Source organism: Urocitellus parryii, chromosome 6 (assembly GCF_045843805.1).
Source record: "Urocitellus parryii isolate mUroPar1 chromosome 6, mUroPar1.hap1, whole genome shotgun sequence".
In the NCBI taxonomy this organism is placed as follows: domain Eukaryota; kingdom Metazoa; phylum Chordata; class Mammalia; order Rodentia; family Sciuridae; genus Urocitellus; species Urocitellus parryii.
The window spans coordinates 191,904,727-191,928,686 of NC_135536.1; the positions used below are offsets into that span (position 1 = coordinate 191,904,727).

At 38.4% G+C, this 23,960-nt stretch overlaps 2 protein-coding genes across 2 annotated transcripts; one reads left to right on the forward strand and one right to left on the reverse strand.

Moving 5' to 3' along the window:
- Positions 1–1,145: 1,145 nt before the first annotated feature.
- Mocs3 (molybdenum cofactor synthesis 3) lies at positions 1,146–4,606 on the reverse strand. The gene has a single exon (XM_026390985.2). It carries the CDS (start codon positions 4,366–4,368, stop codon positions 2,986–2,988), a length of 1,383 nt encoding a protein of 460 aa, XP_026246770.2. The 5' UTR covers positions 4,369–4,606; the 3' UTR covers positions 1,146–2,985.
- A 36-nt stretch (positions 4,607–4,642) lies between these two features.
- Positions 4,643–22,442, forward strand: Dpm1 (dolichyl-phosphate mannosyltransferase subunit 1, catalytic). The gene is made up of 9 exons (XM_077799749.1): positions 4,643–4,835; positions 7,392–7,491; positions 10,672–10,705; positions 12,456–12,532; positions 12,617–12,642; positions 14,824–14,919; positions 17,802–17,870; positions 21,116–21,230; positions 21,997–22,442. The coding sequence occupies exons 1-9, from the start codon at positions 4,675–4,677 to the stop codon at positions 22,099–22,101; spliced, it is 783 nt and encodes a 260-aa protein (XP_077655875.1). The 5' UTR covers positions 4,643–4,674; the 3' UTR covers positions 22,102–22,442.
- The last annotated feature ends 1,518 nt before the right edge of the window (positions 22,443–23,960 follow it).

Consider the following 23,960-nt stretch of genomic DNA (forward strand, 5'->3'; position numbering starts at 1 on the left):
ACCCAGTTTAACATCTTTTAAATCCCTGATAACGTCTGTAAGAACTAAGAAATGAACACTGGTGCAATATTATATATGAAACTACAGACTTGATTCAGTTGAGGACTGTTCCTATGGATCTTGTGCCCCAGGATATAGCCTGGATGTCTCAGAGCACTTAATGAACATACTTTCCAACTGCTTAAATTTTATCCGGAGCATGAAAATCTAATCATTTTTCCTGAGCATGAGTTACTTTTAAAAGCCTAAACATTTTTTAAAAACTAAATGTGCATGGGTGCAGTGGAGGATTCCTGTGAGCCCAGCAGCTCAGGAGGCTGAGGCAGAAGGATCATAAGTTATTTTGACAGAGTCTAAGTTGCTGAGGATCTTGCTGTTGAGGCTGACCTTGAACTTGTGGTCCTCCTGCCTCAACCCCCCAAGTCAATGGAATTATAGATGTGTGTCATTGCACCTGGCTCATATCTCCTAGTTTTTAAAGGCCAAAAACACAGCCATAGGCTGGAAGAAACACTTAGGCTTAAATAGAAAAACAAACAAACACACGGCAAAATGAAACCACCACAAACTGATTTAGGTCTTTTTTATTTGGGTGGCCCTGGAGGGTCAGGGGGAGGTCTAAAGCTGCTTCAACAATTTAACACATGCATCTTGTGTTTTCCATTTTTAATTAATCTATATTTTTTTTTGCCTTTCGTAGTATTTTGATGAATTGGTGATTACATGTAATTTCTTGGAGTGTACCTTCATGATAATCAGAATGAAGATGGGAGTGGGTAAAAGAAACAAGCTTACAAATGGTTACTTTTGGAAATTTGTACCTGTAGTGTTTCAGGCTGAATTAAACCCATAAATTAACCCTTAACAACAGCGGGGGTAGGAGGGAGTGGATTAAGTTAAAAAAAAATACTAAAAGATGACTCATGGACCGGAATTGTGGCTCAGTGGTAGAGCGCTTGCCTAGCTTGCATGAGGCACCAGGTTCGATCCCTGGAACCACATAAAAATAAAGAAATAAAATCAAAATATTGTAAAGTATCGTGTCCATCTACAAGTAAATATATATATATATTTTTTTCATGATTATCTTTAAAAATAATTTTATCCTTTTAAACATTTATTTCTAACAAAATGCTGTCAAAGTATCCATATTATATGAACATTATGATCATACAAATGGGTTTTTGTTTTGTACCGTGAGCTGAACCCAGGGGTGTCTTACCACTGAGCCACATTTCCAACCCTTTCTTAAATATTGAGACAGGGTCTCACTAAGTTGCTTAGGGCATCATTGTTGCTGAGGCTGAACCTGAACTTGTGATCCTCCTGCCTCAGCTTCCCGAGTGGCAGGGATTATAGGTGCGCCACTGCACCCTGCTTGTCACAGTCTTCACAGATCTGGAGCTCTGCCTCCCCACCGTAGACATTGGGGCTCAAATCAGCTGGGATTAGGAATGTGACTTGGCTCTGCTGACAGGGTGATTCAGAAAAGAAAAACACGGAGCAACTCTCATTGAAAAGGTCTGTGGCAGAAAGATGCTGAGTCTTCTGAGAGAGGAGGGGCTGGTTCTAGGAAGATTAACAATGGCCTGGACGCAATTTCCTCTAGTGCTCGATGGGGCAGTGCAGTTTGTTCTTCTGGGCCCAGTTCTACACATAGTTTTGATCATCATTCCTGGAAGTACAGCCTCAAGTCTGTCCCCAAAAGTCTCAAAAGCATCTCCCAACACCTTAAAAACCCTTTCCCCACTTAATTAGCTTAACAGCTTCTGTTGCTGAACAGCCACAACGGCCCAAGTTAGGACAGGAGTCTGTTTCCAGATCTGCATTAGTCGGCTTCCCCTGAACAACAGGTAAGGGGCAAAAGCTGGCCACCTTTGTGCTCCACTCCAGGTCTCAATGAGGTCTCCAGAGAAGCAGTCAAAAGTGACCTGTTTCAATCTCTTGACAAAGACTACACCTGTTCAAAGAATGAGTTCAAAGAATGTTCCACAGTTAAAGTGATGACTATTCTAATTCTGAATGTGATTCTCAAACAATATCACCGTTTCATAATAACAAGACTTTGTACCAGAGGTTGCAAATTGGTGTATAAACCTGGCCTGTGTTAAGTGTATAAGACTTTTGTCCTGCAACAATGTTTTTAAACTTTTTTTTTAAAGTATATTTATTGCCAGAGATACAGAGAGTTCACATTACATCTGTGATTTCTGCTCTTAAAATAGAAAAAAAAAAATCTGATGATTATGGCCTGCCTTCAACAAGCAGATGGAGGGTCAAAGCCCCCCTTTGACAGGCCATGTGTTCTTCAGCTGGCCACTGATATACAAGAGTATACCAAATTTTTACTTTTAATTTTGTTGTATACATTGTAAGCTGGGTATATGATCTGCCATTTCATTTTAAAAATTTTAATAAGTAAACAAACATAAAACACCTACATTGTACACTGTTACAAAATACTAGAATAGAGTAAATCTAAACAGAAAAGGCAGATAAGAGGAGGACGGGTGAAAAGAGGGCCTAGACTAGAAGATTTCAAAGCAAACCAAACAATAATATATTTTTATCAAACATTTATTTCTGTAGGATATATTCTATTATTTGAAGTAGAAATAAGACCCAAATAAGAAATGACTTATTAACAATAAACTGACACCAAATATATCATCTGTGATCAACTCAGTAAGACTAAGTATATATTTTAATTCTAGACATGATTTAGAGTTTTGATTTAAAGAGGTGGAAAAGTGCAATTGAGGAAAAAGTAAAACACAAAATCCTATCACATTATATCTGATGTTCAAGGCACCCTCTAAATGCTGAAAACTCAAGAAGGTTCTCAGAGAAGGTATTATAATCCATTAATATTACATTACAACCAAAAAGCTCCTTATAAAAAGGAGGTCGTGTAGTCAGATATTCTTCTCCATATTATGGGAAGGATGTAAATAAATATATCTTTGAGGTATGACAACAGTCACTTCAGTACTGTGGAAATGACCCATCGATTTTGGCAGCCCAGGCCATGAGTCCCCCCACAACATCCTGAACCATTAAAGAGTCTAACTCCTGGGCTGCTGTTAAGGACTGCAGGATCCTCACGGCTTTCTGGGAGTCATTTCCTAGTTTGCAAATCACATAAATGGAGAGTGCAGCCCCTTCCTGAATACGCTTCTTCCCTTCCTGGATTGCTTCTCCCAGGAGTTTCAGGCTTTCCGCATCCCTCCGTTCTAAATGTTTCAAAGGGATGTGAAGGGCATGAGGCAAACGACAGATGTCCACCTCCACTTTAGGCCTGACATCCAGCAATAGATGGGGTGCCCCAGAATCCAGAAGTCGCTTATAGTCAGTGACAGAAACACGCTCCTCTGGGCTCAGAACCCGCAGGGAACGGCACTTATCGGTAGCTGAAGAGCCACAGAAGGCCTCATAGTCCTGCAGGTCGGTAACAGTAGGGCGCTCCCCGCAAGCTGCACAGTCGGGCCTGCGCCTCCGCAGCCGAATACAGCGGAAATGCCCTCCGAGAGCGTCAAAGAGCAACAGACTGCCACTGTAAGAGGGACCCAGGCCTGCAGCGATCTTCAGCACCTCCAGCGCCTGCAGACAGCCCAGGACCCCAGTTACCACACCGAGCACCCCACCATCTGCACAGTTGGTCACCGTCTCTGCTGGGGGTGGCTGGGGGAACACGCAGCGATAGCAAGGCCCACCGTCATAGTGGTAAACTGTGATTTGACCTTCGAAGCGCAGGGCGCTGGCCGACACAAGAGGACGGCCCGCCAGCACGCAGGCGTCATTAACCAGATAACGAGTGGGCACGTTGTCGGAGCAGTCGGCCACCACGTCGTACCGGCGGACTAGGTCCAGCGCCGTGTCTGGGGTAAGCGCTTGAGCATAGGGCACGCACTCCACCGCCGAATTGAGGCGGCGCAGCGAGGCGGCGGCAGAAAAGGCTTTGGCCTGTCCGGCCAGTGCCTCGCCATGCAGCACTTGGCGGGCTAGGTTGCTCATCTCTACCACGTCGTAGTCCACCAGGCCAAGGCGGCCCACGCCGGCTGCAGCCAGGTACTGCGCCAGCGGGCAGCCGAGTCCACCGCAGCCCACGATGAGCACCGACGCGGCAGCCAGGCGCAGCTGTCCGTGCACGCCCAGCTCAGGCAGTACTAGCTGCCGGCTATAGCGCAGAATCTCTTCTCGGGACAGGGCGGCCCTGGGCGGCAGCGGCGACACCGGAACCAGCCGTTCTGGCTCAGGTTCTTGTTCTGCCAAAAGAGCTGCCGCCAGCCGCTGCTTCAGAGAACTCAGCTCCTCCTCACGCCGGGCAACTTCGGCCTGTAAGGCGAGCACCTGCTCCCTGGCAGCCATGGCGACCCCCTCCGGATATGGTCCTAAGAAGCACTTCCGTATCCGGCTTACTGTCTCCTAGCGACTGGAATAAACTAAAACAACTTCATAAACTTGAGTAAAGGAGACAAATAGGTAGGCATTTCCTGAAGAAGTCTTCCGACTCAATTTAAAAGGTTCACAAATCCTGCCTACTTCCAACTGAATCACGCACAGGGCCTGGAAGAAGTGCAATTCAGTCATACAGGCCACCCCCCTCTTCCGGGATTTGGTACGTTCCGCGCCGCGTGACGTAATTCCGCCTCCGGCGTCCTGCGCTGTTCCGCCATGGCCTCCGAGGAGTCGCGTCGGAGTCCTGCCAGCTCTCGGCAGGAGCCGGAGGGGCGCTCCCGACGCCAGGACAAGTACTCGGTGCTTTTACCCACCTACAACGAGCGCGAGAACCTGCCGCTCATCGTGTGGCTGCTGGTGAAGAGCTTCTCCGAGAGGTAGCGCGCCCGACCTTCCTCCCCGAGGAATGGGATGAGCTGGCTCCGCCGGCCTGGGTGGCGGCGGTTGGCTGCGCGAGGCGGCCCTGCCAGTCTTCCCCGGGCTCACGCAGGCAGCCTCGAGGAGGAGGCCACCCCGCGAGGAAGGAAAGACGGACACTTGCCGGGTGTTCTCGTGTCCTGGGTTCTCGGTCCAGCTCCCGGGTGTTGTGAGACGCTCGCGGTCCTGGTGACGAACGCCTTCTGCCCCCGCTCGCCGCTTTTTTCTTAAAAGGCTGACCCCCCACTTTTACCTGGGGCGCAGCTGAAAGCCTGAGCCGCCCCCTCGGCGGTCACGGCCGGCCGCCAGAGCCCGAGCCCGAGCGGGCGCGCTCCTCCCCGCCCCGGCGCCGAGGGCTTATGTAAGCGTGAGGTTGGGCCCGTGGAGTAGGGAACCGCCGCGGGCGGGATCGCCTTTCCGCCGAGGAGCCAGCAGGGCGGCCTCGGCGAGCCCTGTGGGGTGTTTGGTGGGGTTTCTAGAAAGGAGAATTTTGGAGTTTGAATTTCGAAGTGTTGTGCGATTTTAAAAAAAATAATCAGAGAATCTTGGCGGCTCAGAGTAATTTGTGTGACGGTTGGACAAATGCGGTCATGCTGCGAAAATCTGTAAGCGTTTTTCCATAGCAACACGTACGATCGTAGCAAATTATTTTTGAAAAGTTAGGCGATAGCACATATGGCTATGTTATCATTTATTTACCCGGGTCATGTCAGTAACCAAATTATTTCCAGAGGTTTGGTTTTGTTTTGGCTTTTGCTTTACAATCAGCCAACCTGAGCATTACTAGATTTACGTTGTTGTAAACACTTGGTGGAAACCATTGCTGATTTGATCGTATTTCTTGGAATAACTATCTGCACGTTTAAGGCTCCTCAAAGTTTAACTCGTATCTCTTTTCCACTTTAGATGTATGTCTTTTTAATTCTATTCTGACGCTCTTTCCAAATTAAAAATTAGTCATGTAGCCAATCTTGTTCTAGGTTTATAGTCTGATTTTCATCACACATACAGGTATATGTGCATACATGTCAGTGGGTATATTGTGAAGTTCAATTTATTCTAATTTTTTTTAAATGGGGGTGCTGGGAATTGAACTCAGGAACACTCCACTACTGAGCCACATCGCCAGCCTTATTGTATTTTATAGGGCTCATTGAGTTGCTTAGCACCTTGCTTTTGCTGAGGCTGGCTTGGAACTGGCAATCCTCCTCCTCAACCTCCCCAGCAGAGCAGTTGAGATTACTGTCGACCCTGCACAGTTTATTTATTATTATTTTTTTAATGGTTTCTGGGCATGCTTTTAAAAATCAAAATGTAGTTTAGTGAAGGAAACCATTAATACTTTTGTAGGTGCAGATTACATTGTCACCTCAGCTTTATTTAAGCTGCCTCACCTTAAGGTGACTTGGCTGATTTGAACACGGAGAATTTTGCTTATGAATAACTCCATTTTGTTTGAGAGAGAGACTTCTTTTAGCATTCTACTAGAATGCTCATCTTACTGTTTGGGGTGTTAAAAGTTGTTCCCAAAGTTAAGAGCTCAGTGGGAAAGCAAAGTAGCCAACTATAGGGGAATAGATTGGCTGTTTTATATTTTAAGTTTGCTGGGGCTGGCTTTTTTAGGCCTTTAGCAGTGGGATGTGTTGTCTGTTTCATTTCTTTGCATATATTGCTTACAGCAAAATCAAGAGGTAGCAATGTTGTGTGTTCTTCCTTTCCCCTTTAACTTTGCAATATCTTTATTAAAGGGGAAGGTGGAGATAGAGGGAAGCAGGGTGGTGATTAAGTATGCATTCATAAACTATTTATTCACCAAATAAATACTTTGTGTTGGCTCTTTTTTTAAATAGAAAAGAAACTATCATGTGAAGTTAATAGAAAGTAACAGATATTAATGTTGAAGCACAATAAAATCTCTTATAAATCTACTGTGCTTTTTTTTTTAAAATTTTGTAGTGTGAGTTAATGGGCCCTACTGTTTGAAGCAGGCATTTAAAAGATTGTGAACACTATTCTAAATATTTTTTAAGAGTGAAATTAAGTCAGATTTATTCCTGATATTTAAATCTGCTTTTTTAATTAAACTAAAAAGGATAATCATTCAAAATACTCAATTTGTTTTGAGTTGCCACTTAAAAGTACTTTTGAAATATTTTACATACCTAAGATTTGATATTAAGATTCCAAGTTTTCACTTGGAAAGTAGGTAAATAAAATTTCATAGGATATCATATGTGATACATGAATATAAGATTTTCTAACTAAAGTGTATTTTTTCTATGTAAGAATTTTTTGGTATCTTGGGTCATCATAATAGCATTTTCCAGCAATTTACTAGGTTTGGAGGTGAAGTATTAAATGTTTGGCATTTATTTAATTTGATACTTGAAGTTTTCTTTAGTGACTAATATGACAGTAAGTCTTCACTTATACTAGTGAGAAATCAATTATTAAATTATTTTTAAATTTGAAAAAGTCTCCAAACATTAATACAAATTCAAATTTTTAAATTTTAGTGGAATCAACTATGAAATTATAATCATAGATGATGGAAGCCCAGATGGAACAAAGGATGTTGCTGAACAGTTGGAAAAGATCTATGGATCCGACAAAATTGTAAGTTACATGAGCATTTTTCTGTCATATGAATTGTGTTTGTATATGGAAAAGATGACAAATGAACAATGCTCAAATATGGTCTCTTTGCCTAGAACTGAAAAGAAAAAGAACAACTCATGCCCTTGAGAATGAAATGCTTTTTCATTCTGCTTAAAATTTTACATATCATTGGTGTGTTGGGTTAGTGATAATTTTATAGCAAAAGAGTGAGCTTTAGGATGAATACTTCTTTTTTCCATCTTTTTAATAGTTGTAGGTGAACAGAATGCCTTTATTTTATTTATTTATTTATTCATTCATTCATTTTTTATGTGCCTCACATATGGTAGGCAAGTGCTCTGCCACTGAGCTACAGCCCCAGCCCCTGAATGAATGCTGTTTTTGTGACTGATTACTGCAATGAGTTTTCTTTGGCAAAATTAAAACATGTTGTTGAATTGACAAGTAATATCAAAGAATCAAGTTGCAATTTGTGTGAGTCTTTCTTTGCCCTTTCGCTGGATACTCATCCTTTAGTAGAGAATGGTATTTGCAGGTAGGTGATTATAGGTTAGAAAGGTGACTATTTATGTGTGGAACATAAATAACTTTTCAGAACACTTAGCATTTTAATTTTTATATTTTAACATGTTTTGTAATTTTGTATTTTTAGAAAATGTTCTGGTAATAAAATGTAATATATTTTTATATTTTAAAACATCAAATAACTGTACATTCAAGAGATTTGGTTACTTTAAAATAATTAAACTTTATCCTCAAATACAAAAATATTTAACAAGATTAGTACCCTAACCAAATAATTACCTAACCAGATAATTCATAAACTAAGAGCTATAAATGACCAGTCAATGTGGGGGAAAAAATGAGCCTCACTAAGAATTTCACAATAGAAGAGTATAATTAGCCTTTCTTAGTGGAAGGTTTATTTTCTTTTTTTTTTAAACTAGTGTTTTTTGTTTTTTGTTTTAGTTGTTGATAGACCTTTATTTTATTTATTTATATGTGGTGCTAAGAATCGAACCCAGTGCTTCACACATGCCAGGCAAGTACACTATTGCTCAGCCCCAGCCCCAGCCCTTAAACCAGTGTTTTTGAAAGTATGGTAAATGGTTGGATTCAAATCTATTGATCCTAGAATAGGTTGACATAGTTTTCTGAAATCTCAGCTGGCAATAATGTCATAACCCTCAAAATATTCATACTTTACTTTTGATGGTATTAAAGTGTACAGTGGGTTTTAAAACTGCATGTGTTTTTAAATACAGTCACATAGCTTACTTAGAATATTTTTTACTAATTTTTTTTCAAGATTTCCTCATAAGAATATCTTGCAAAGGTTTCTTGTTGCTCAAATTATTTATTGTATTTCATGAAGTATTTTATTTTATTTAGAAGTAGTTGGACACAGTATCTGTACTTTATTCATTTATTTTTATGTGGTGCTGAGGATCAAACCCAGGGCCTCACACGTGCTAGACAAGTGCGCTACCGCTGAGCCACAACCCCAGCCCCCTCATGAAGTATTTTATAAGTAAGCATATTTCACAGAATATATCCCTGGCACTCTTGCAAGCACTTTACAGGAATTCACTGCTTATTCCTCATTCCAGCCCCGTGATAGAGTTTCGTCGTGCCACTATATGTGCCCAGGATCGTGGCTAGTGAGCAATGAAGCTGAGATTCAAATCAAAGTCTCATGGCTCAAGAGTCCAGGTCCTATCTGCCACTGTATTTTGCCTTGCATAAAAAGGAGCTGTCAGATTGACGTGAGGAGGCAGAAAAGGATCCGGAGAGTGTGGAGAGGTAGGGTTGGTTAAGGTTGAAAGTAAAGCACGCTAGGTGGAAACAATTTGAGCTTAAACATATTATAAAATGTAAATATTACCTGTAAAATTGAAGTTGCCTTTGATAAGCATTTTTTAATGTGCATTCCAGTCTCTTCCCCCAGAAAAGACTCAGGTCAACAGTTTGTATTTTTGTGCATATGCCTGTAGAACTAGGTAGTAAGTTTTCTTTTATAAACACAAATATAATCATTAGTACTTCTAATGATATCTTGAAGAGGTTACTATATTCCCATATTACCTTTAACTATTTCATAATATTGTTTAATGATAGATATAAACCTTTGGGCATTCTAAAAATTATAAGTAATAAAGTGATCTTTTTTAAAAAGAATTTCCAGCTGAAACAAGGTTATAGAAAATGTCATGAGCTTTAAAAGTTTTGCTTATTTAGAGCAGGTACTCGTATTTTGTCAGTAACTATCAATCACAGAATCAAAATTTGAGATCTGACATGTCTTGTCTGATTCTGTTCAATGACTTGTGGGTGTCTATTTCTCCTCCCTGTAAGCTCTTATTGGACAAGAATAATTGTATCCATCTTTTTCTTCCCCAAGACCTTTGCATGTTGTCAAAAAGAAAAGAAATCTGTCCTGCTTGAATTGAACTGGGAAGGCTTTGTTAGAGATTTGGCAGTCTGCGGTGACCTGCTCATTCACAGCCAAATTCAGAAGGGGACAAGATATGCTCACTAGTTTCCAGCCAGAGGAAAATGCTAAACAACGAAATCAGGGGCCAGATACGGAGCAAAAAGTTTACAAGACTAAGTAATTGGAAAACTGTTAAGAAGGAGGAAAACTTCACCTCTTGTTAGGAACATAATTTGTTATTGGAGCAGTAGAGAATGAGATGAAGTCATCCAAGTGTGAAGTTAAGATTAAGTTCATGGAGGAAGGGTGATGTCAGCATTGAAAATCACAGGGAATCAGGAGAGTAATGTGGCTATCAGCTATTCTGAAAAGGTATGGAACAATGCGTTATAGCATCAATTTTGTAGGAAGGCATCAAAAGGCATCATTGTTTTAAATGACAGATGTAGTAATGGATGTAAAATTAATATTGTTTAAAATATGGTGGATAGTGCCAGAAAAAAATGCTTTGCCTATAGGGTTGGAGATAAAGAATGTTGCCTTTCTAAAAAGCTGTGTTAATGTATTTGGTTTGTTACCACCTTTTTTTTTTTTTTTTTTACTTTGGCAAAAAATGTTAAGCATACGCTACTTTAAGGCTAATAAATGCATTATTTCTGTGAAAATGAACGTGCACTTACAAGAAGGGGTAAGATAAAATTTAGTCAAATTTTTTATTGAAGTATTGTTTCTTTTTCCTACAGCTTCTAAGACCACGGGAGAAAAAACTGGGATTAGGTAAGTAGACCCTCTAACCCCCTCCTACCTGCGACTTGCCTTGGTAAAATCATCCAGTGTGTAATTTCCCAATTTGGAACAGGACCAGATATAGCAACGTGGTGGATTTTAATGTGATCTTTATGACATTTAAGTAGTTTAACTTGGGTCACCTTTGTCAGTCAGGACCCACTCAGAAAAACAAGCTGCTCTTTGAGTATAGGGAATTTAATACAAAGAATTTGGTTGCACAGATGAAGGAATTGCTGAGAAGCCAAAGGGAACAGTGAGGTTCCTAAGAAGTCAATAACAACTGGAGGCTCCTTACTGCTGTCCCTGTAGATGGAGCAATGAAGGGGAGTGGGGGCAGGTTAGAGCCCAAAACCTGGTCTGCCCAGAGGGAGCTAGAATGATGAGGTGGTCCTGCCAAATAACCTGTCAATGGAGGACACGTAGACTGTCCTTCTCCCTCTTCACAGTCTGCACCTGTACCTCACTAATTGTCTGTAAGCAGATGATAAGGGAACCTGGAAAATGTGGTTTCTACAATATAGCATAGAGAAGGGCCAGAAAATGAGTCTGGGAACACACATCATGGACCAGCATATTGCTTTAGCTGCACCTTTGGACATAAGTTTAAAAGTTATTTTTTATTTCTAAAATAGAAAGATTTTCCAGTTAAATATAGGGCATTATGGAATATCTCAAATGAACTCAGTAATTGAGATGAAACCCTGAATGCCTTTATTTCTGCCACTGCCCGCAGTTACTCATGTTGAGAATTGGTATACATAATGAAAAACCAGGGGATTATGGAGAAAACATAGTTCTAACGCTGCTGTTCAGAAGACCTTTTGTTCCCTGGCATCATCAAACATTCTCAGTATTGGGCTGGGATTGTGGCTCAGTGATGCAACACTTGCCTAGCACATGTGAAAGTCTGGTTTCTATCCTCAGCACCACATAAAAAATAAAGTTATTGTGTCCATCTACAATTAAAAATATTTTTCAAAACATACTCTCAACATTTTGGGATTGAAATAATCTGGAAACTTCCATGAAAGCTGCCAAGAAATTACTGACTATAGTCGCTTCTTCCCACTTTGTGAAAATGGACTTGGACTGCTGGGAAGAGCAGAAGCAGAGAAGCACGTTAGGTAGTGACCCAGGCATCAGAAGGTAGTGCATGGAAAGAAGGGAATTGGGAGAGGGTTTGGCTATAGAATCATTAGGACTTAAAAATAGTTTAGAAATTAAAGTTTTGGGTAAGGTAGGGAATCAAAGATCACCCCTAGACCTGTGGGTGGAACAAACAAATAGTTGGTAATTTCCTGAAAGGTGGCCTATTAAAGCGGTGGGTATTTAGGGGTGATTTTGGAATGTTACATGTAAGGTTTCTTAATATGCAAGTGGAGACCGGCTCTATGAATATATGGAGCTCTGAGAAGTATCTGGCCTTGTCAGTGTCTTGGAAGTATCAACATAAATATGACTTTTAAACCATGAGAATATGATAATTTTTATATATTCTGAGACCATCTTATTATTTCTTTGCTAAACTAAAATATAGATGGGATCTAGTAAATTGACATCTGAATATGGAGTAGATACCCAGCTATATACTTAAGATGGAAACTGAGCAACTTATTAGTAATACTTTTAGAAAACTGATACTGCTTTTCAAGTGCTAAACAATTTCCTCCCTATTCAAAAGTATACCAATGCGTGTCTACTGATATTCTTTAATGGATATAAATGCTTTCATTTTTAGGAACTGCGTATATTCATGGAATGGAACATGCCACAGGGAACTACATAGTTATTATGGATGCTGATCTCTCTCACCATGTAAGGGGCATATTTCTTTATTAGCTGTTTATGATACTTTCAGCCTATTTTACTGACTTACTGTTTATTTTTTCTAAATTTCAGCCAAAATTTATTCCTGAATTCATTAGGTAGGTACTGTTTCTAATATTTGAAAAGAGTTACAATTGAAATCATTTTTCTTACATTGATTTTGGACTTTTTTTCATGAATTAAAAATGTACATGTTATTTTAACTTTTCTTTTAAAATATAACCAACATATAGATTTGAGACTCACAAATGTAGGTAGATGTGTGACTGATATAAATTAGGAGCCCTGAGAAATGAATGGACAGATCATTCCTTTGTTATCTAAATTCTTTTAGAGCACAGAGAAAGATTAAAGGAAGCCTTGAACCATTAGAGTAAGACGCTGTCAGCAAATAGGGTTTACTCTAGGAGTATAAATCATTCCTCATGTTAACAGAGAAAGTAGCATGATTGTGTATAGATACTAAAAGGTATTTTATTTGTTACATTTTCTAATAAGAACTGAAGTAGAAATAAAAGGAAAATACTTAAGCATGATTAAAATGACCTAGTCCTAACACAAATGTTATGCCCAATAGTGAAATTATCAATCATTTCCAATAAGTTTATTAAAATAGGTAGGCCAATTCACATTAAACATGGATTTAGGTAATACAGTAAGAATTTAGTTAGATATTGGTAAAGGATACAAAATTGTATTTGTTTGCAGGTGATATAATCTTTAAAAACCCAAGAGATGACAAAACCTCTGTGAATAAACTTCTGACATGACTATCAGATCATATCACTCCCTGTTTAGAATACTTCACAGAGTTACCCTCAACACCTGAGGGAAAAAATCCAAACTCCTTCATCCTTCCAACTCCTATATAAGTGGCTCCTGCCTCTTTCTGACCTGATCTTGTGCCACTACCCCATGCTCTCAGACCTTGGGCATAGTCTTCTTGTTTCTCAATATACACAGAGCTGAAAAGCTGTCTCACTGCACCTTAATGGCCAACTACTGCTCATCCTTTGATCTCTACATAAAATTGGTTAGACGTTTTCTGCTTATCTCTCTAACACTCAAAGCCGCCTTTGACCTACTAAGGAAATGGAACCCTGGGAATAGATTTTCTATTGTATTTTGGACTCAAACTGGCCACATGTAGAAGAAATTCAGATGGCTAATAAACTTTTTTTGGGGGAGGGGGGACTGGGGATTGAACTCTGGGGCACTCGACCACTGAGCCACATCCCCAGCCCTGTTTTGTATTTTATTTAGAGGCAGCATCTCACTGATAGTGCCTCACTGTTGCTGAGGCTGGCTTTGAACTCGACATCCTCCCATCTCAGCCTCTAAGCCACTAGGATTACAAGTGTGTGCCACTGCGCCTGGCAGCTAATAAACTTAAGAGAAAATATTCACCATAGGATGCAAAGAAATGCAAAATGAAGTAACTATTAGCCATTAGTTTCTCAAAATTTAAAACTTTTAGAGCAGTTACATCTAGTACTTATAGGTTTTTAAAAAATGGGCACATTCAAATATTGCTGAATAAAGTATGAGTTGTAACTTTTGGAAAATGATTTCTGCAGTATCAGAAATATGAATAAGCTTTTGTTTGGTAATTCTAGTATATTCCATTTTGGGGGACTCTTAAGCATCATGGTAAATGTTTTTAAGAATGATTATTGTGGCATTGTTCATTATGGGGTTTTTTTGGTCACTGGGGGTGGGGAACCCACCGTGAAAATAATCACAGATGTCTGACTTGAATGATTGGAACTATTTTTTAAAAAGGGGAGTTTTCTGTTGACCTGTGGAGGTATCTGTGATTCTGCGATGTATATTATTAGCTGACAAAAAGCAAGTCAGAAGGTGGACTTTTTTTGGATTTCATCTTTTTAATGTAACCAAAAACTTTGAGGCACCCCTTTGATTATTTTTTTATATGTAAAGAGAAAGATCTAGAGGGACCAGACTGTTGTAGCATTGTGTTCACTTTTGGTGGTGGAAGGACTAGTTTATAATTTTACTAACACTTTTAAGGATAGTTTTACATGGTATAGTCAGCAAATAGTACTATGTTATAGTTTTTCCTTCATTTATTTAAGATAAATAAAAGAAAAACAGGGTTGAATTCCTCATTCTGTAAGGTCTTTCGGTAAATAATTCGTCTGTTTCCTTAGCGTTGTTTTTTTTTCTCTTTTTCTGTTAAAAGTTCTGTTTGTGTAGCTTATGGAAATGCCTACTGAGCTCAGTAGCTTTTTCTCATTGACATTTTTTTCCCCCTGTAGGAAGCAAAAAGAGGGTAATTTTGATATTGTCTCTGGAACTCGCTACAAAGGAAATGGTGGTGTATATGGCTGGGATTTGAAAAGAAAAATAATCAGGTATATACGTGTACTGTAATTTCTCTCAATGTAACTACTGGAAATATATTATTTTGATGAAATTACATGCTGCCTTCATTTGTGCCAATAAATATTCCCAGGTGTAGCTTCTTACCTACACTTTTTCCTTTGCTCAGTGTGTTTTATTTTGGATGTTTTTCAATTATCAAAAACTTACGAACTTTTGGTAGTAATGGTCTGGTTCAGTAAAAGTTACTCTACTGGACCTATATTTTGAGGCTGGATAGGTAGGTCCCTCCCCTCATGTTTATATTTTTATTACTTTAAGTAAAAAAAAAAATATGCCAACTTTTACTAAGCAACATAAACTAGTATATTCCATTTTGGGGGAATATAGGGCCCTGGAGTCAGATATGCCTGGGATATCCTCTTTGTCATTTACTTCCAATTTTACTTTTTCTGACCTTTACCTCCCTCATCTTAAGATGGAAACAAAACCTACTATTCCAATTTTCTATTACTGTCTTAACAAACCATCCCAAACTTCAATGTCAAAGTATCCATCATTTCTCACAACTCTGTGGATTGGCTGTTGGCGTCTCGGCAGGCTTCTGTTGGGTTTTTTGCAACATTTGGCAGTTGTTGCAGGTCTCAGTTCTCTGCAGGGCTCTCATCTCCAGAAAGCTGGAGCAGCTTCTTCGCCAGGCGCCCTCAGGGAACACCCAAGAGTACAGCAGTGGAAGCTGCAAGACCACTTGAATTCTAGGCTCCTCTGGGGTTCACACAGGGTCAGTTTTTTTTGTCAAACCATTTCATGAACAAGAGATGGGGGTGGGAGAATTCCCTTTTTTGATGGGAAGACCACAAAAAAAATATTTTTCATATTTTACCTATCTAACGTACTTTTTCAGGGTAGCAGGAAGATGAGATATATTTCTTGTCACTGATATCTTTTACCACCCATTTCACTCCTATTAAAGATTCATTTAAGTTCATCTCAGTTTTGCCTCTACTAGAACCTAGGACCTGCCTTGTAGAACATTTAAGAATCTTGTCTTCTGTAACACGGAGTTGGATAAAGCAGTGCTTTTCAGTCCTGCTAAATATTAGAATCATGTAGAGAGAAAAATCTCATAAAACTACACCTATTTGTCATCCTTTCCTCACACACACTGCAGACCATTTGAGAATCTACAAAAGTGGGCCAAAGGCTTCAGCGTTTTTCACAGACTTCCTAGATGAATGTTGTGAGCCAGTGTTGAAAACAAGTGAACTTGATCTCTAAAGGCACTCAGGTCATTTACCTATTATTTAAAATTAAGGACTCCCAATCACAGATACGTTACACCTTTTAGTTGTACCTGTTAGTAGCTGTTAATATGATCTGCAGTGTCCTAGAGTATAAACTTTAGTTCTTATCAGTATGATTCAAATCTAGAATTCAAACCCAAAGCTGACAGATTATATTGTTACATTGTGTGCATTTATGAACATTATGTATAACTATAATTCACCAATAAAAGTGAGGAAAGAACCCTCAAGACTTGAGTGGCTCTTACAACATTTTAATTAATTAAAAGACGCCAGTTTAAAAATACATATTTCCCAGCATGGTGGGACACACCTGTATTCATGGCTACTTGGGAGCTAAGGTAAGAGGATTGTTTTGAGCTCAGCCTGGGCAACATACAAGACCCTCTCTCAAAAATAAATATACTATCTTGTGTAGATGTACAAAAGTATACACACATACACATATCCCTTTGTTTATACCCATTTGGGATAAAGGGATAAACTATATAATATTTTTATAGGTATTAGAAGCAAATTGAAGGCAAAATGTTTTTGTTAGTCATCATCCCATATACCCTAATCTTGGTGATTTGCATACAGTCTTAGCTAGGGAGGCTTGGGCTTAGGAAGAAAGCCACTCCAGATTGTCCCAGAAAACTTTCTAAATCTATACATGCTAAAATAGGGGCAATACAAAAGTCACTTTCTTTCGACACTTGGCATCTTTTTGAAAGATTAATAATAGTTATTAATCACTACTATCTTATAATTGATAATACTCTTCTTATGTTTGAAGTCATTGTTATTGACTTGAGTGTGTTTTACCAAAGTTCTTGGTTGAATCCAGAATTCTCAATACATTGGTATTTGGAGAAAAAGCCTTTAGGAAGTAATTAGTTTGGGAGGTATCTAGAGGGTAAGCTCCATGGTAGGACTGGTGCCTTCATAAGAAGAGGCTAGAGAGCTTACTCTCCTTCCCTTTGTGTGAGAATACAGAAAGCCAACATCTTGATCTAGGATTTCCCAGCCTCTAAAACTGAGAAATTTCTATTGTTTAAGCAACCTAGTATAAGGCATTTGTTAAAGTGGCAAAGCAGATTTAAGGCTAAGAAAGTGAATCAATTTCCAGAGATCATTAAAAGCCAACATCTTCTACCTGCATACTATCTTTAAATAAAAGTACCATTTTAATACATTCCCAACAAAAATTCAATCTCTGTGCAGATTAGAATCTGAAAAGGAAACCCCTTACCAGATCCCTGTCTTTTTCCATCTGTTAAATTCTTTATCCAATCCCTGATCTCTTTTTCTTACTGACATTTATAATTCTAAGTGGTAGCCATTGGTAAATATCAGTTCTATTTTCTGTTTTTGTTCTTAGCTAAAGTTTGAAAGGATGATTGCTTTATGGGTCTTAAGTTCACTTTGAAAGAACGAGTCCCTATTTTCTGAAAAATGGGTATCAGGTTTCATTTCACTAAAAATTTCTCTTTGTTGTAGAGAATTAACATTTTTGTGTAATTAATGCTGCATTTATGAAATTAGCACTTTTAGCATTGTGCTCTTGGATGTGTTTCTCTTGTATATCAATTGTATTTAATTAAGAAAATGGTTGTTTTATTTGGCAGCCGTGGGGCCAATTTTATAACTCAGGTTTTGCTGAGACCAGGCGCATCTGATTTAACAGGAAGTTTCAGGTACAGTGAAATTTTCTACTATTTATAACTTCTGCCTAAATTTCTTGTGTTACAATAGCTATTTTAAAGAAATGCTTTATATTCTACCCTGTTTCTGTCCTGGAATGCTAGAAGGACAGAAGTTGCTTATGTAGCCTAAATATCTCTGAAGGAGAAATATCATACTTTTTCTTTAAAAGTTGAGAGCAGGAGTTACGTCAGTGTGGTGCTTACCTTAGTATTGGGCTCAATTGCTCACGTGGAACATTGCTGTTAAGTGACTGGGAATATGCTCCTGAGAACAACAACACATAGTCTAGTAATTTTCTATAGTTTTATGAGTACTTACAGCATTACCTACAGGAAAAAAAAAAAAAAAACTTAGAATCTTTACTATTTAGGTAGAGTTTTTAGTTACTTTGTTCTCCATGTAGATTTAGGGGGGGAATGTGGTGTCAGTGCTGGTGATCGAACCCAGGGCCTCAGGCACGCTAGGCAAGTGGTCTACACTGAGCTACTCTCCAGGCATATACACACACATGCGTGCATGCACACATAATCTATACACATAATGTGTTTTTTTTTAGTTTGGCTGTGTGTGTGTGTGTGTGTGTGTGTGTGTGTGTGTACACATGTTAGGAATTTTGAACCCAGGGCCTCAAATGAGCAAGGTAAGCACTCTACCACCAAGCCCTGTGCCCAGCGTGTGAATTGCTTTGTATGACTGGGCCAAATTACAATTAAAGATTGCCAGATTTTTTTCCTCCAGTTTCTGAAACTAGAAAATGCGTGCTCTTTTAAGGTCCCAAACCCCATGCATTACTTAATTTATATTACTTGTTTATTGTTTTCTATTAAATAATGTTAGGTTCTACTTTAATGGAAAAATCTAGGCTGTTTGTCAGAATTCATTGTTAGTTGCTGACTCTTGAAGGGAAATAAAAAGAAAAAATAAACCTCTATAGCTAAAAAGTAAGTTGATTAGAAAATAGACATTGTGCCAGACATGTTAGTGCATATCTATAATCAATCCCAGCAATTTGGGAGGCTGAAGTAGGAAAATCCCAAGTGTGAAGCCAGCAACTTAGGGAGACCCTGTCTCAAAATTATTTAAAAAAAAAACTTGGTATATAAAAGAAAGGAGTTCTATAAATATATCCTTTCAGTTCCAAATTTAAAGCAAAGGAATCGTGTGATCTGATTAAGATCTCTGGTTGCCATGTAGCAGTAATACAAAGAATAGTGGCACTCAAAAAATCTCTGTACAGAACTTCCCTCTCTGGATTTCACAGGCCACAATTGTGATGGTTTTGAGGGAAGTCCCAGGGTAGCTCATGAGTCATGGAGATAGAGGTTGTGAAGAAAAACAGCAATGACATGAGGCTTCCTCACTGCCTCAGAGCAAATGGGGCTTAAGCTAAAGAATGGCCTAGGAGTTCTGGATCTACACAGCCAGAGCGGTGATGGGGCAAGTTTATCATTCAATGGGGTTCATTGCCTTTAGGTCCCTAGAATTAGAAGAAAAAGGAATACAAATATTTTTAGAAAAAGGAATCTCAGAAAGCTGCAATCTGATATAAAGCCATTTAATAGCAAAGACCAGCTGGATGCTGATCATACGTATGAGAACAAAGTCTTACATTTGTGTCCTTTTAATTTATTAGCCATATGTTTGAAGATACCATGGGAGGGGACAATGGGGAAGATGAAGGTAGTACTGAAAAGAAGTGTCTTAGAAAATGATTCTTAAAGAGCCAAGCGTGGTGGCACATGCCAGTAATCCCAGCATCTTGGAAGGCTGAGGCAGGAGGATTGCAAGTTCAAAGCTAGCCTCAGCCACTTAGTGAGGCCCTAAGCAACTCAGTGAGACCCTGTCTCTAAATAAAAGACTAAAGAGTCTGGGGTTATGGCTCAGTGGTTAAGTGCCCCTGGGTTTAATCCCCAGCACCAATAGAAAGAAAGAAAATGAAAATGATTCTTAAAGGGAAAGAAATCGTAGCCCACTCTACTTGTAAAGGCAATGCTGGAATAGTCCCATCGCTGTCAGTCCTTCCTACCCCATCATCCTAATATCCTCCCTCCCTCACTTAACATCATGTGACATTATATATCTTTAGTTTTTAGTTCACTCCTAAAACATAGTAAGACATATTGTTAATTGTGTTAATGAGTATTACTACCATTATATTTTCACTCTTCATATTTATTTCAAATTCCTTTGAATTCATTCAGGACCTTTGTGGGAAAGGAGTGCACACACTAAACTCTCTTCTTACGTTCTTCCAAGGGCTCTGCTGTCTATTGTGTCATACACACTTAAAAGCCAGAAGGTAGTGATAATCTTAGAAAATCCTGGAGTAAAATCTGGATTCCAGGTAACAATAGGCATTGTAGGTCCAGGTGGTCTTAACTTGGTGAGAAATAAAGTTATGCCACACTGTGTCTCCTAGTAAAGGTAGGAATTTCTGGCATCTTACTCATTGATACAAACAAACAAAATCTCTTTGAAAATAACTCCCTGCTATTCATAGTTACTGAAGAAAGTGATTTGGTTTACCCACAGGACTTCACAGTTCCTCTCTTTGGCTTTGTAAATCTGTTGAGCTCTGTGTTTGACCTGCAGTCCATCTAAAGGTTAGGCTGTATGCCAGCCCACTATAAATGTCTGTGACCTCACTCGTAATAGATAAATCCTACCAGGATCCCCTCTTTCCTGTGATGCCTCAGTACCTGTCCTAATGTAGATGCAATGCTTATCCTAGTGGGAATCATAATATCCTAGGAAATGTCTTAAGTAAATCTCGGGAAATAGACATGTATGGTGAAGTTCCAATCAGTTATGTATTCTTTCTGGTCTTATATATATTGTAAATGTCAATTCTGTTTTTCCAATATTTGGAATAGTTTTTTTTCCCTTTCAACATTAAATGTAAACTTTTAGGAAATTTAAAAATAGGTGGTTCTGTATCAAATGCTTCATTTTACCATATTTTAACAATTCCCAGTAGTTAGTGTCTGATAGGAAGATGATTCTCTAAAAAGTACTGAGAATTCATTTTTCCAGATTATTCTATGTGGCACATATTTCATGGCTTTCTTGGTTGGGACCAGAAGTATTAGTCATCAAGTATGAGAATTTTTCTTAGTGCCAGTGGCTAGTGAAAGTCAGGCTGTATAAATACCAGTGAACTCTTGGAAAACTCAAGATATACATGTAGGCAAGTGATATTTATCCAGATGTTCATGTACATTTTTATTTTTTACAGATTATACCGAAAGGAAGTTCTACAGAAATTAATAGAAAAATGTGTTTCTAAGGGCTATGTCTTCCAGATGGAGATGATTGTTCGGGCAAGACAGATGAATTATACTATTGGTGAGGTATGTAACTGATGAGAAGTAGTAATGTCATATTCCTCATAAAGGAACAGTACAGTGTGAACATGTTGTAATAAAAAGTTTAACTTTGATAACTACTAAATTAATGTTGTGGGTTTCCAATTGTTTAGAATGTCTCTGCACTAAAGGGTGAATCCCTTTCATATGTAATACACGTGACCTACTGAGAATTAAAGTTACTGGCACCTCCTCCATCTGAAGCCTTTATTTTGACCAGTCAGCCTCATTTTGAGTGCCTTAGCTGCTTTTCCTCTTAGAGCCAGCAGCCACCATACTTTGTCCTGAATGATGAATCCCATGTGCCCATTCCTGTGAACAAGTGGAAGTGGCCAGAGTAAGAGTCCTGTGATATTTCAGGGTAGCAGTGAGCTCTTAGGGAAGCTCTGTACTACACTAGAATGCCACTTGTTTAAGTTATAAGGTTTCCAACTTAATGCCAAACAGTGCCAGCTAAGCTGGACATACTGAAGCAGCTCAGTGAAGGGCCATTATACATTTAAAGTGTACTTTTTCCTTGAAATTTAGCTTTTCTAACAGTTGTAGATTTGATTCTTATGACTTATTTTTAGATGATAAATGTGTGTTCAATTTAAAGGCTTGGCAGTACATGCAATTGAGTCCCTTACTTCTGAACTCAGTTGAAGGACTTATTGTGGGACTGAATTTTTCTGTTCCATTAATAACAGTTGAATACCTGCTGGTCCCTAATTTTTTGAAAACTGATTTTAATGTATATTTTTTCAACCAGGTTCCAATATCATTTGTGGATCGTGTTTATGGTGAATCCAAGTTGGGAGGAAATGAAATAGTCTCTTTCTTGAAAGGATTGTTGACTCTTTTTGCTACTACATAAAAGAAAGTTACTCATTTATGCTTACCATGGTCATTTCAATGTAAACATAAAAGAAGCCTGGTTACTGATTTTTGTAAAACGTACTCTTAAAGCATAAACCACGAGGTAAGGAAATTTTCATGCAAATCTTTTTTTCTGGAGAAACTCCCATTTTATATTTCATTTTAAATAATTATGAAAGTTATTGGTTCAACGAGCAGTGTTTCAATTTTCATTTATATTTTGCTGTATTAAGATCTATAAATAAATGTATATTTTTTTTGCACAAAATGTTGCTGCTTTCATTACAGTATGTGAATGCAGAGTTTCTGACATGAAACAGAATCTCAAGTATTTGTCATGAAAACTAGATTCCTAGCTCTTTATACCTAGGCGATGTCAGAAGTAAGGGGAAAGTTAACTGTATTTATGAGATAAGTAAAGCTGTTTCCATTACCAGTTGAAGAAGTTTAAGTCTGCCCTTTCTTCAAAAAGTCTCAAATTTCTTAAGTTATATACTTAGAGCATTTGGGTTGAATTGAAGAAGCATTTTGTCTACTTAGAGCAAGTGTATTTGAAGTACATATTGTGAATTGGAAAACAATTGGCAGCAGTTGATTGCATAGCTGTTTTTTGTTTTTCTCTTTTAAGTAATAACCCTGTCGGTATGGAAAAACATTTTGCCTCGCTTTATCTCAAAATCTTTGTTTACATTTTATTTCAAACCCCTCAACAAAGCTCATGTCTTTTTATTAATGTGGCAAAAATCTCTTCCCTGTAGCTCTGTGGCAGAACACCAGGAAAGTGTTCTGCCAGTTAAAATGAAGGATAAGTTGTATTGTAAAGCCAGGGCAAATATTCCATTTACCTACCTTGTCTATCATAGGTGATTTAATTGTATCATAGCTTTTGGGTCATGCAATATCTTAACATTTGAGTAAGGGCATACTTTGAGCAAATAAGCTTAATATCTAGTTGACTTTCTTTTGCAAATAAAAGGAAGAGGAGGTGTACTTAATTGAATCTAGTGAATAGTATTGACTGACTTAATTTAACTGTGCTAAAGAAACTGAAAGTCTGATTTTTCATTTGCCTTACTCTCAGATCCTACCAAAAACAAATCCTAGACTAAAACCTTTGGTGTCATTTTGAACATTAGTCTCTCCCTAACTCCCATAAGTTGAACCTAAAACTACACACTCCAGTGGGAACTACTGCTGTTAATTCTTCTGCCCAAAGCTGTTTGGTTAGCCCACCAGGGACCAACTTTCCTTAGAACTTCAACAGTTCTTGATTTAAAAAAAAAAAAGTTTTAAGCTGTAATACAATTGTGATATTCTCAAGATTTTTTTTTTTTTCTTGTGTTGTTTTTCTTGGAGAGTTAAGAATCTATTCTTTTTAAATGGAGTTTCCAGTATCAAGTACATGGAACAGAAATTAAGTAACAACCTCAGAGAACCTACTATAGAGATAGTGTTGCCTTTTCATGCCTCACAAGAGTAGATTTTTTAAAATCTTCAATTCTTGTTCTCACAATCATTATAGCACTATCAATTGGAATTTACCAAGAACGGTTGAGCAGTGAACATTCTTTCACCATTTGGATATCATTTAGAAAAGAATTTGAACTATTTAGATGATTTTTGTAGTAAATCTGGTGACTTAAACACTGAAATCATTTTAAACATTTACATCTGAATCTAGCATCCCTTTTTGCTTCATAAATGAAACCAAGGATGAAATCCAGATGTTCTTCCTTTGTGTTTGTATTATCCCTGTATGAAATCTAAGCATATCTAAGGAAAACTAAAGATAAGTTTATTTTGTATTAGTATTTGCCTGTCTTGTGCAATGTGTAATTAGATTGTTCATCTCTAGTC

Coding starts and splice junctions, on each gene's coding strand:
- Mocs3 (XM_026390985.2), bottom strand. CDS start 4,368: ATGGCTGCCAGGGAGCAGGTGCTCGCCTTACAGGCCGAAGTTGCCCGG.
- Dpm1 (XM_077799749.1), top strand. CDS start 4,675: ATGGCCTCCGAGGAGTCGCGTCGGAGTCCTGCCAGCTCTCGGCAGGAG. Junction 12,533..12,616: donor ATGCTGATCTCTCTCACCAT/GTAAGGGGCATA, acceptor TCTAAATTTCAG/CCAAAATTTATTCCTGAATT. Junction 12,643..14,823: donor TTTATTCCTGAATTCATTAG/GTAGGTACTGTT, acceptor TTCCCCCTGTAG/GAAGCAAAAAGAGGGTAATT.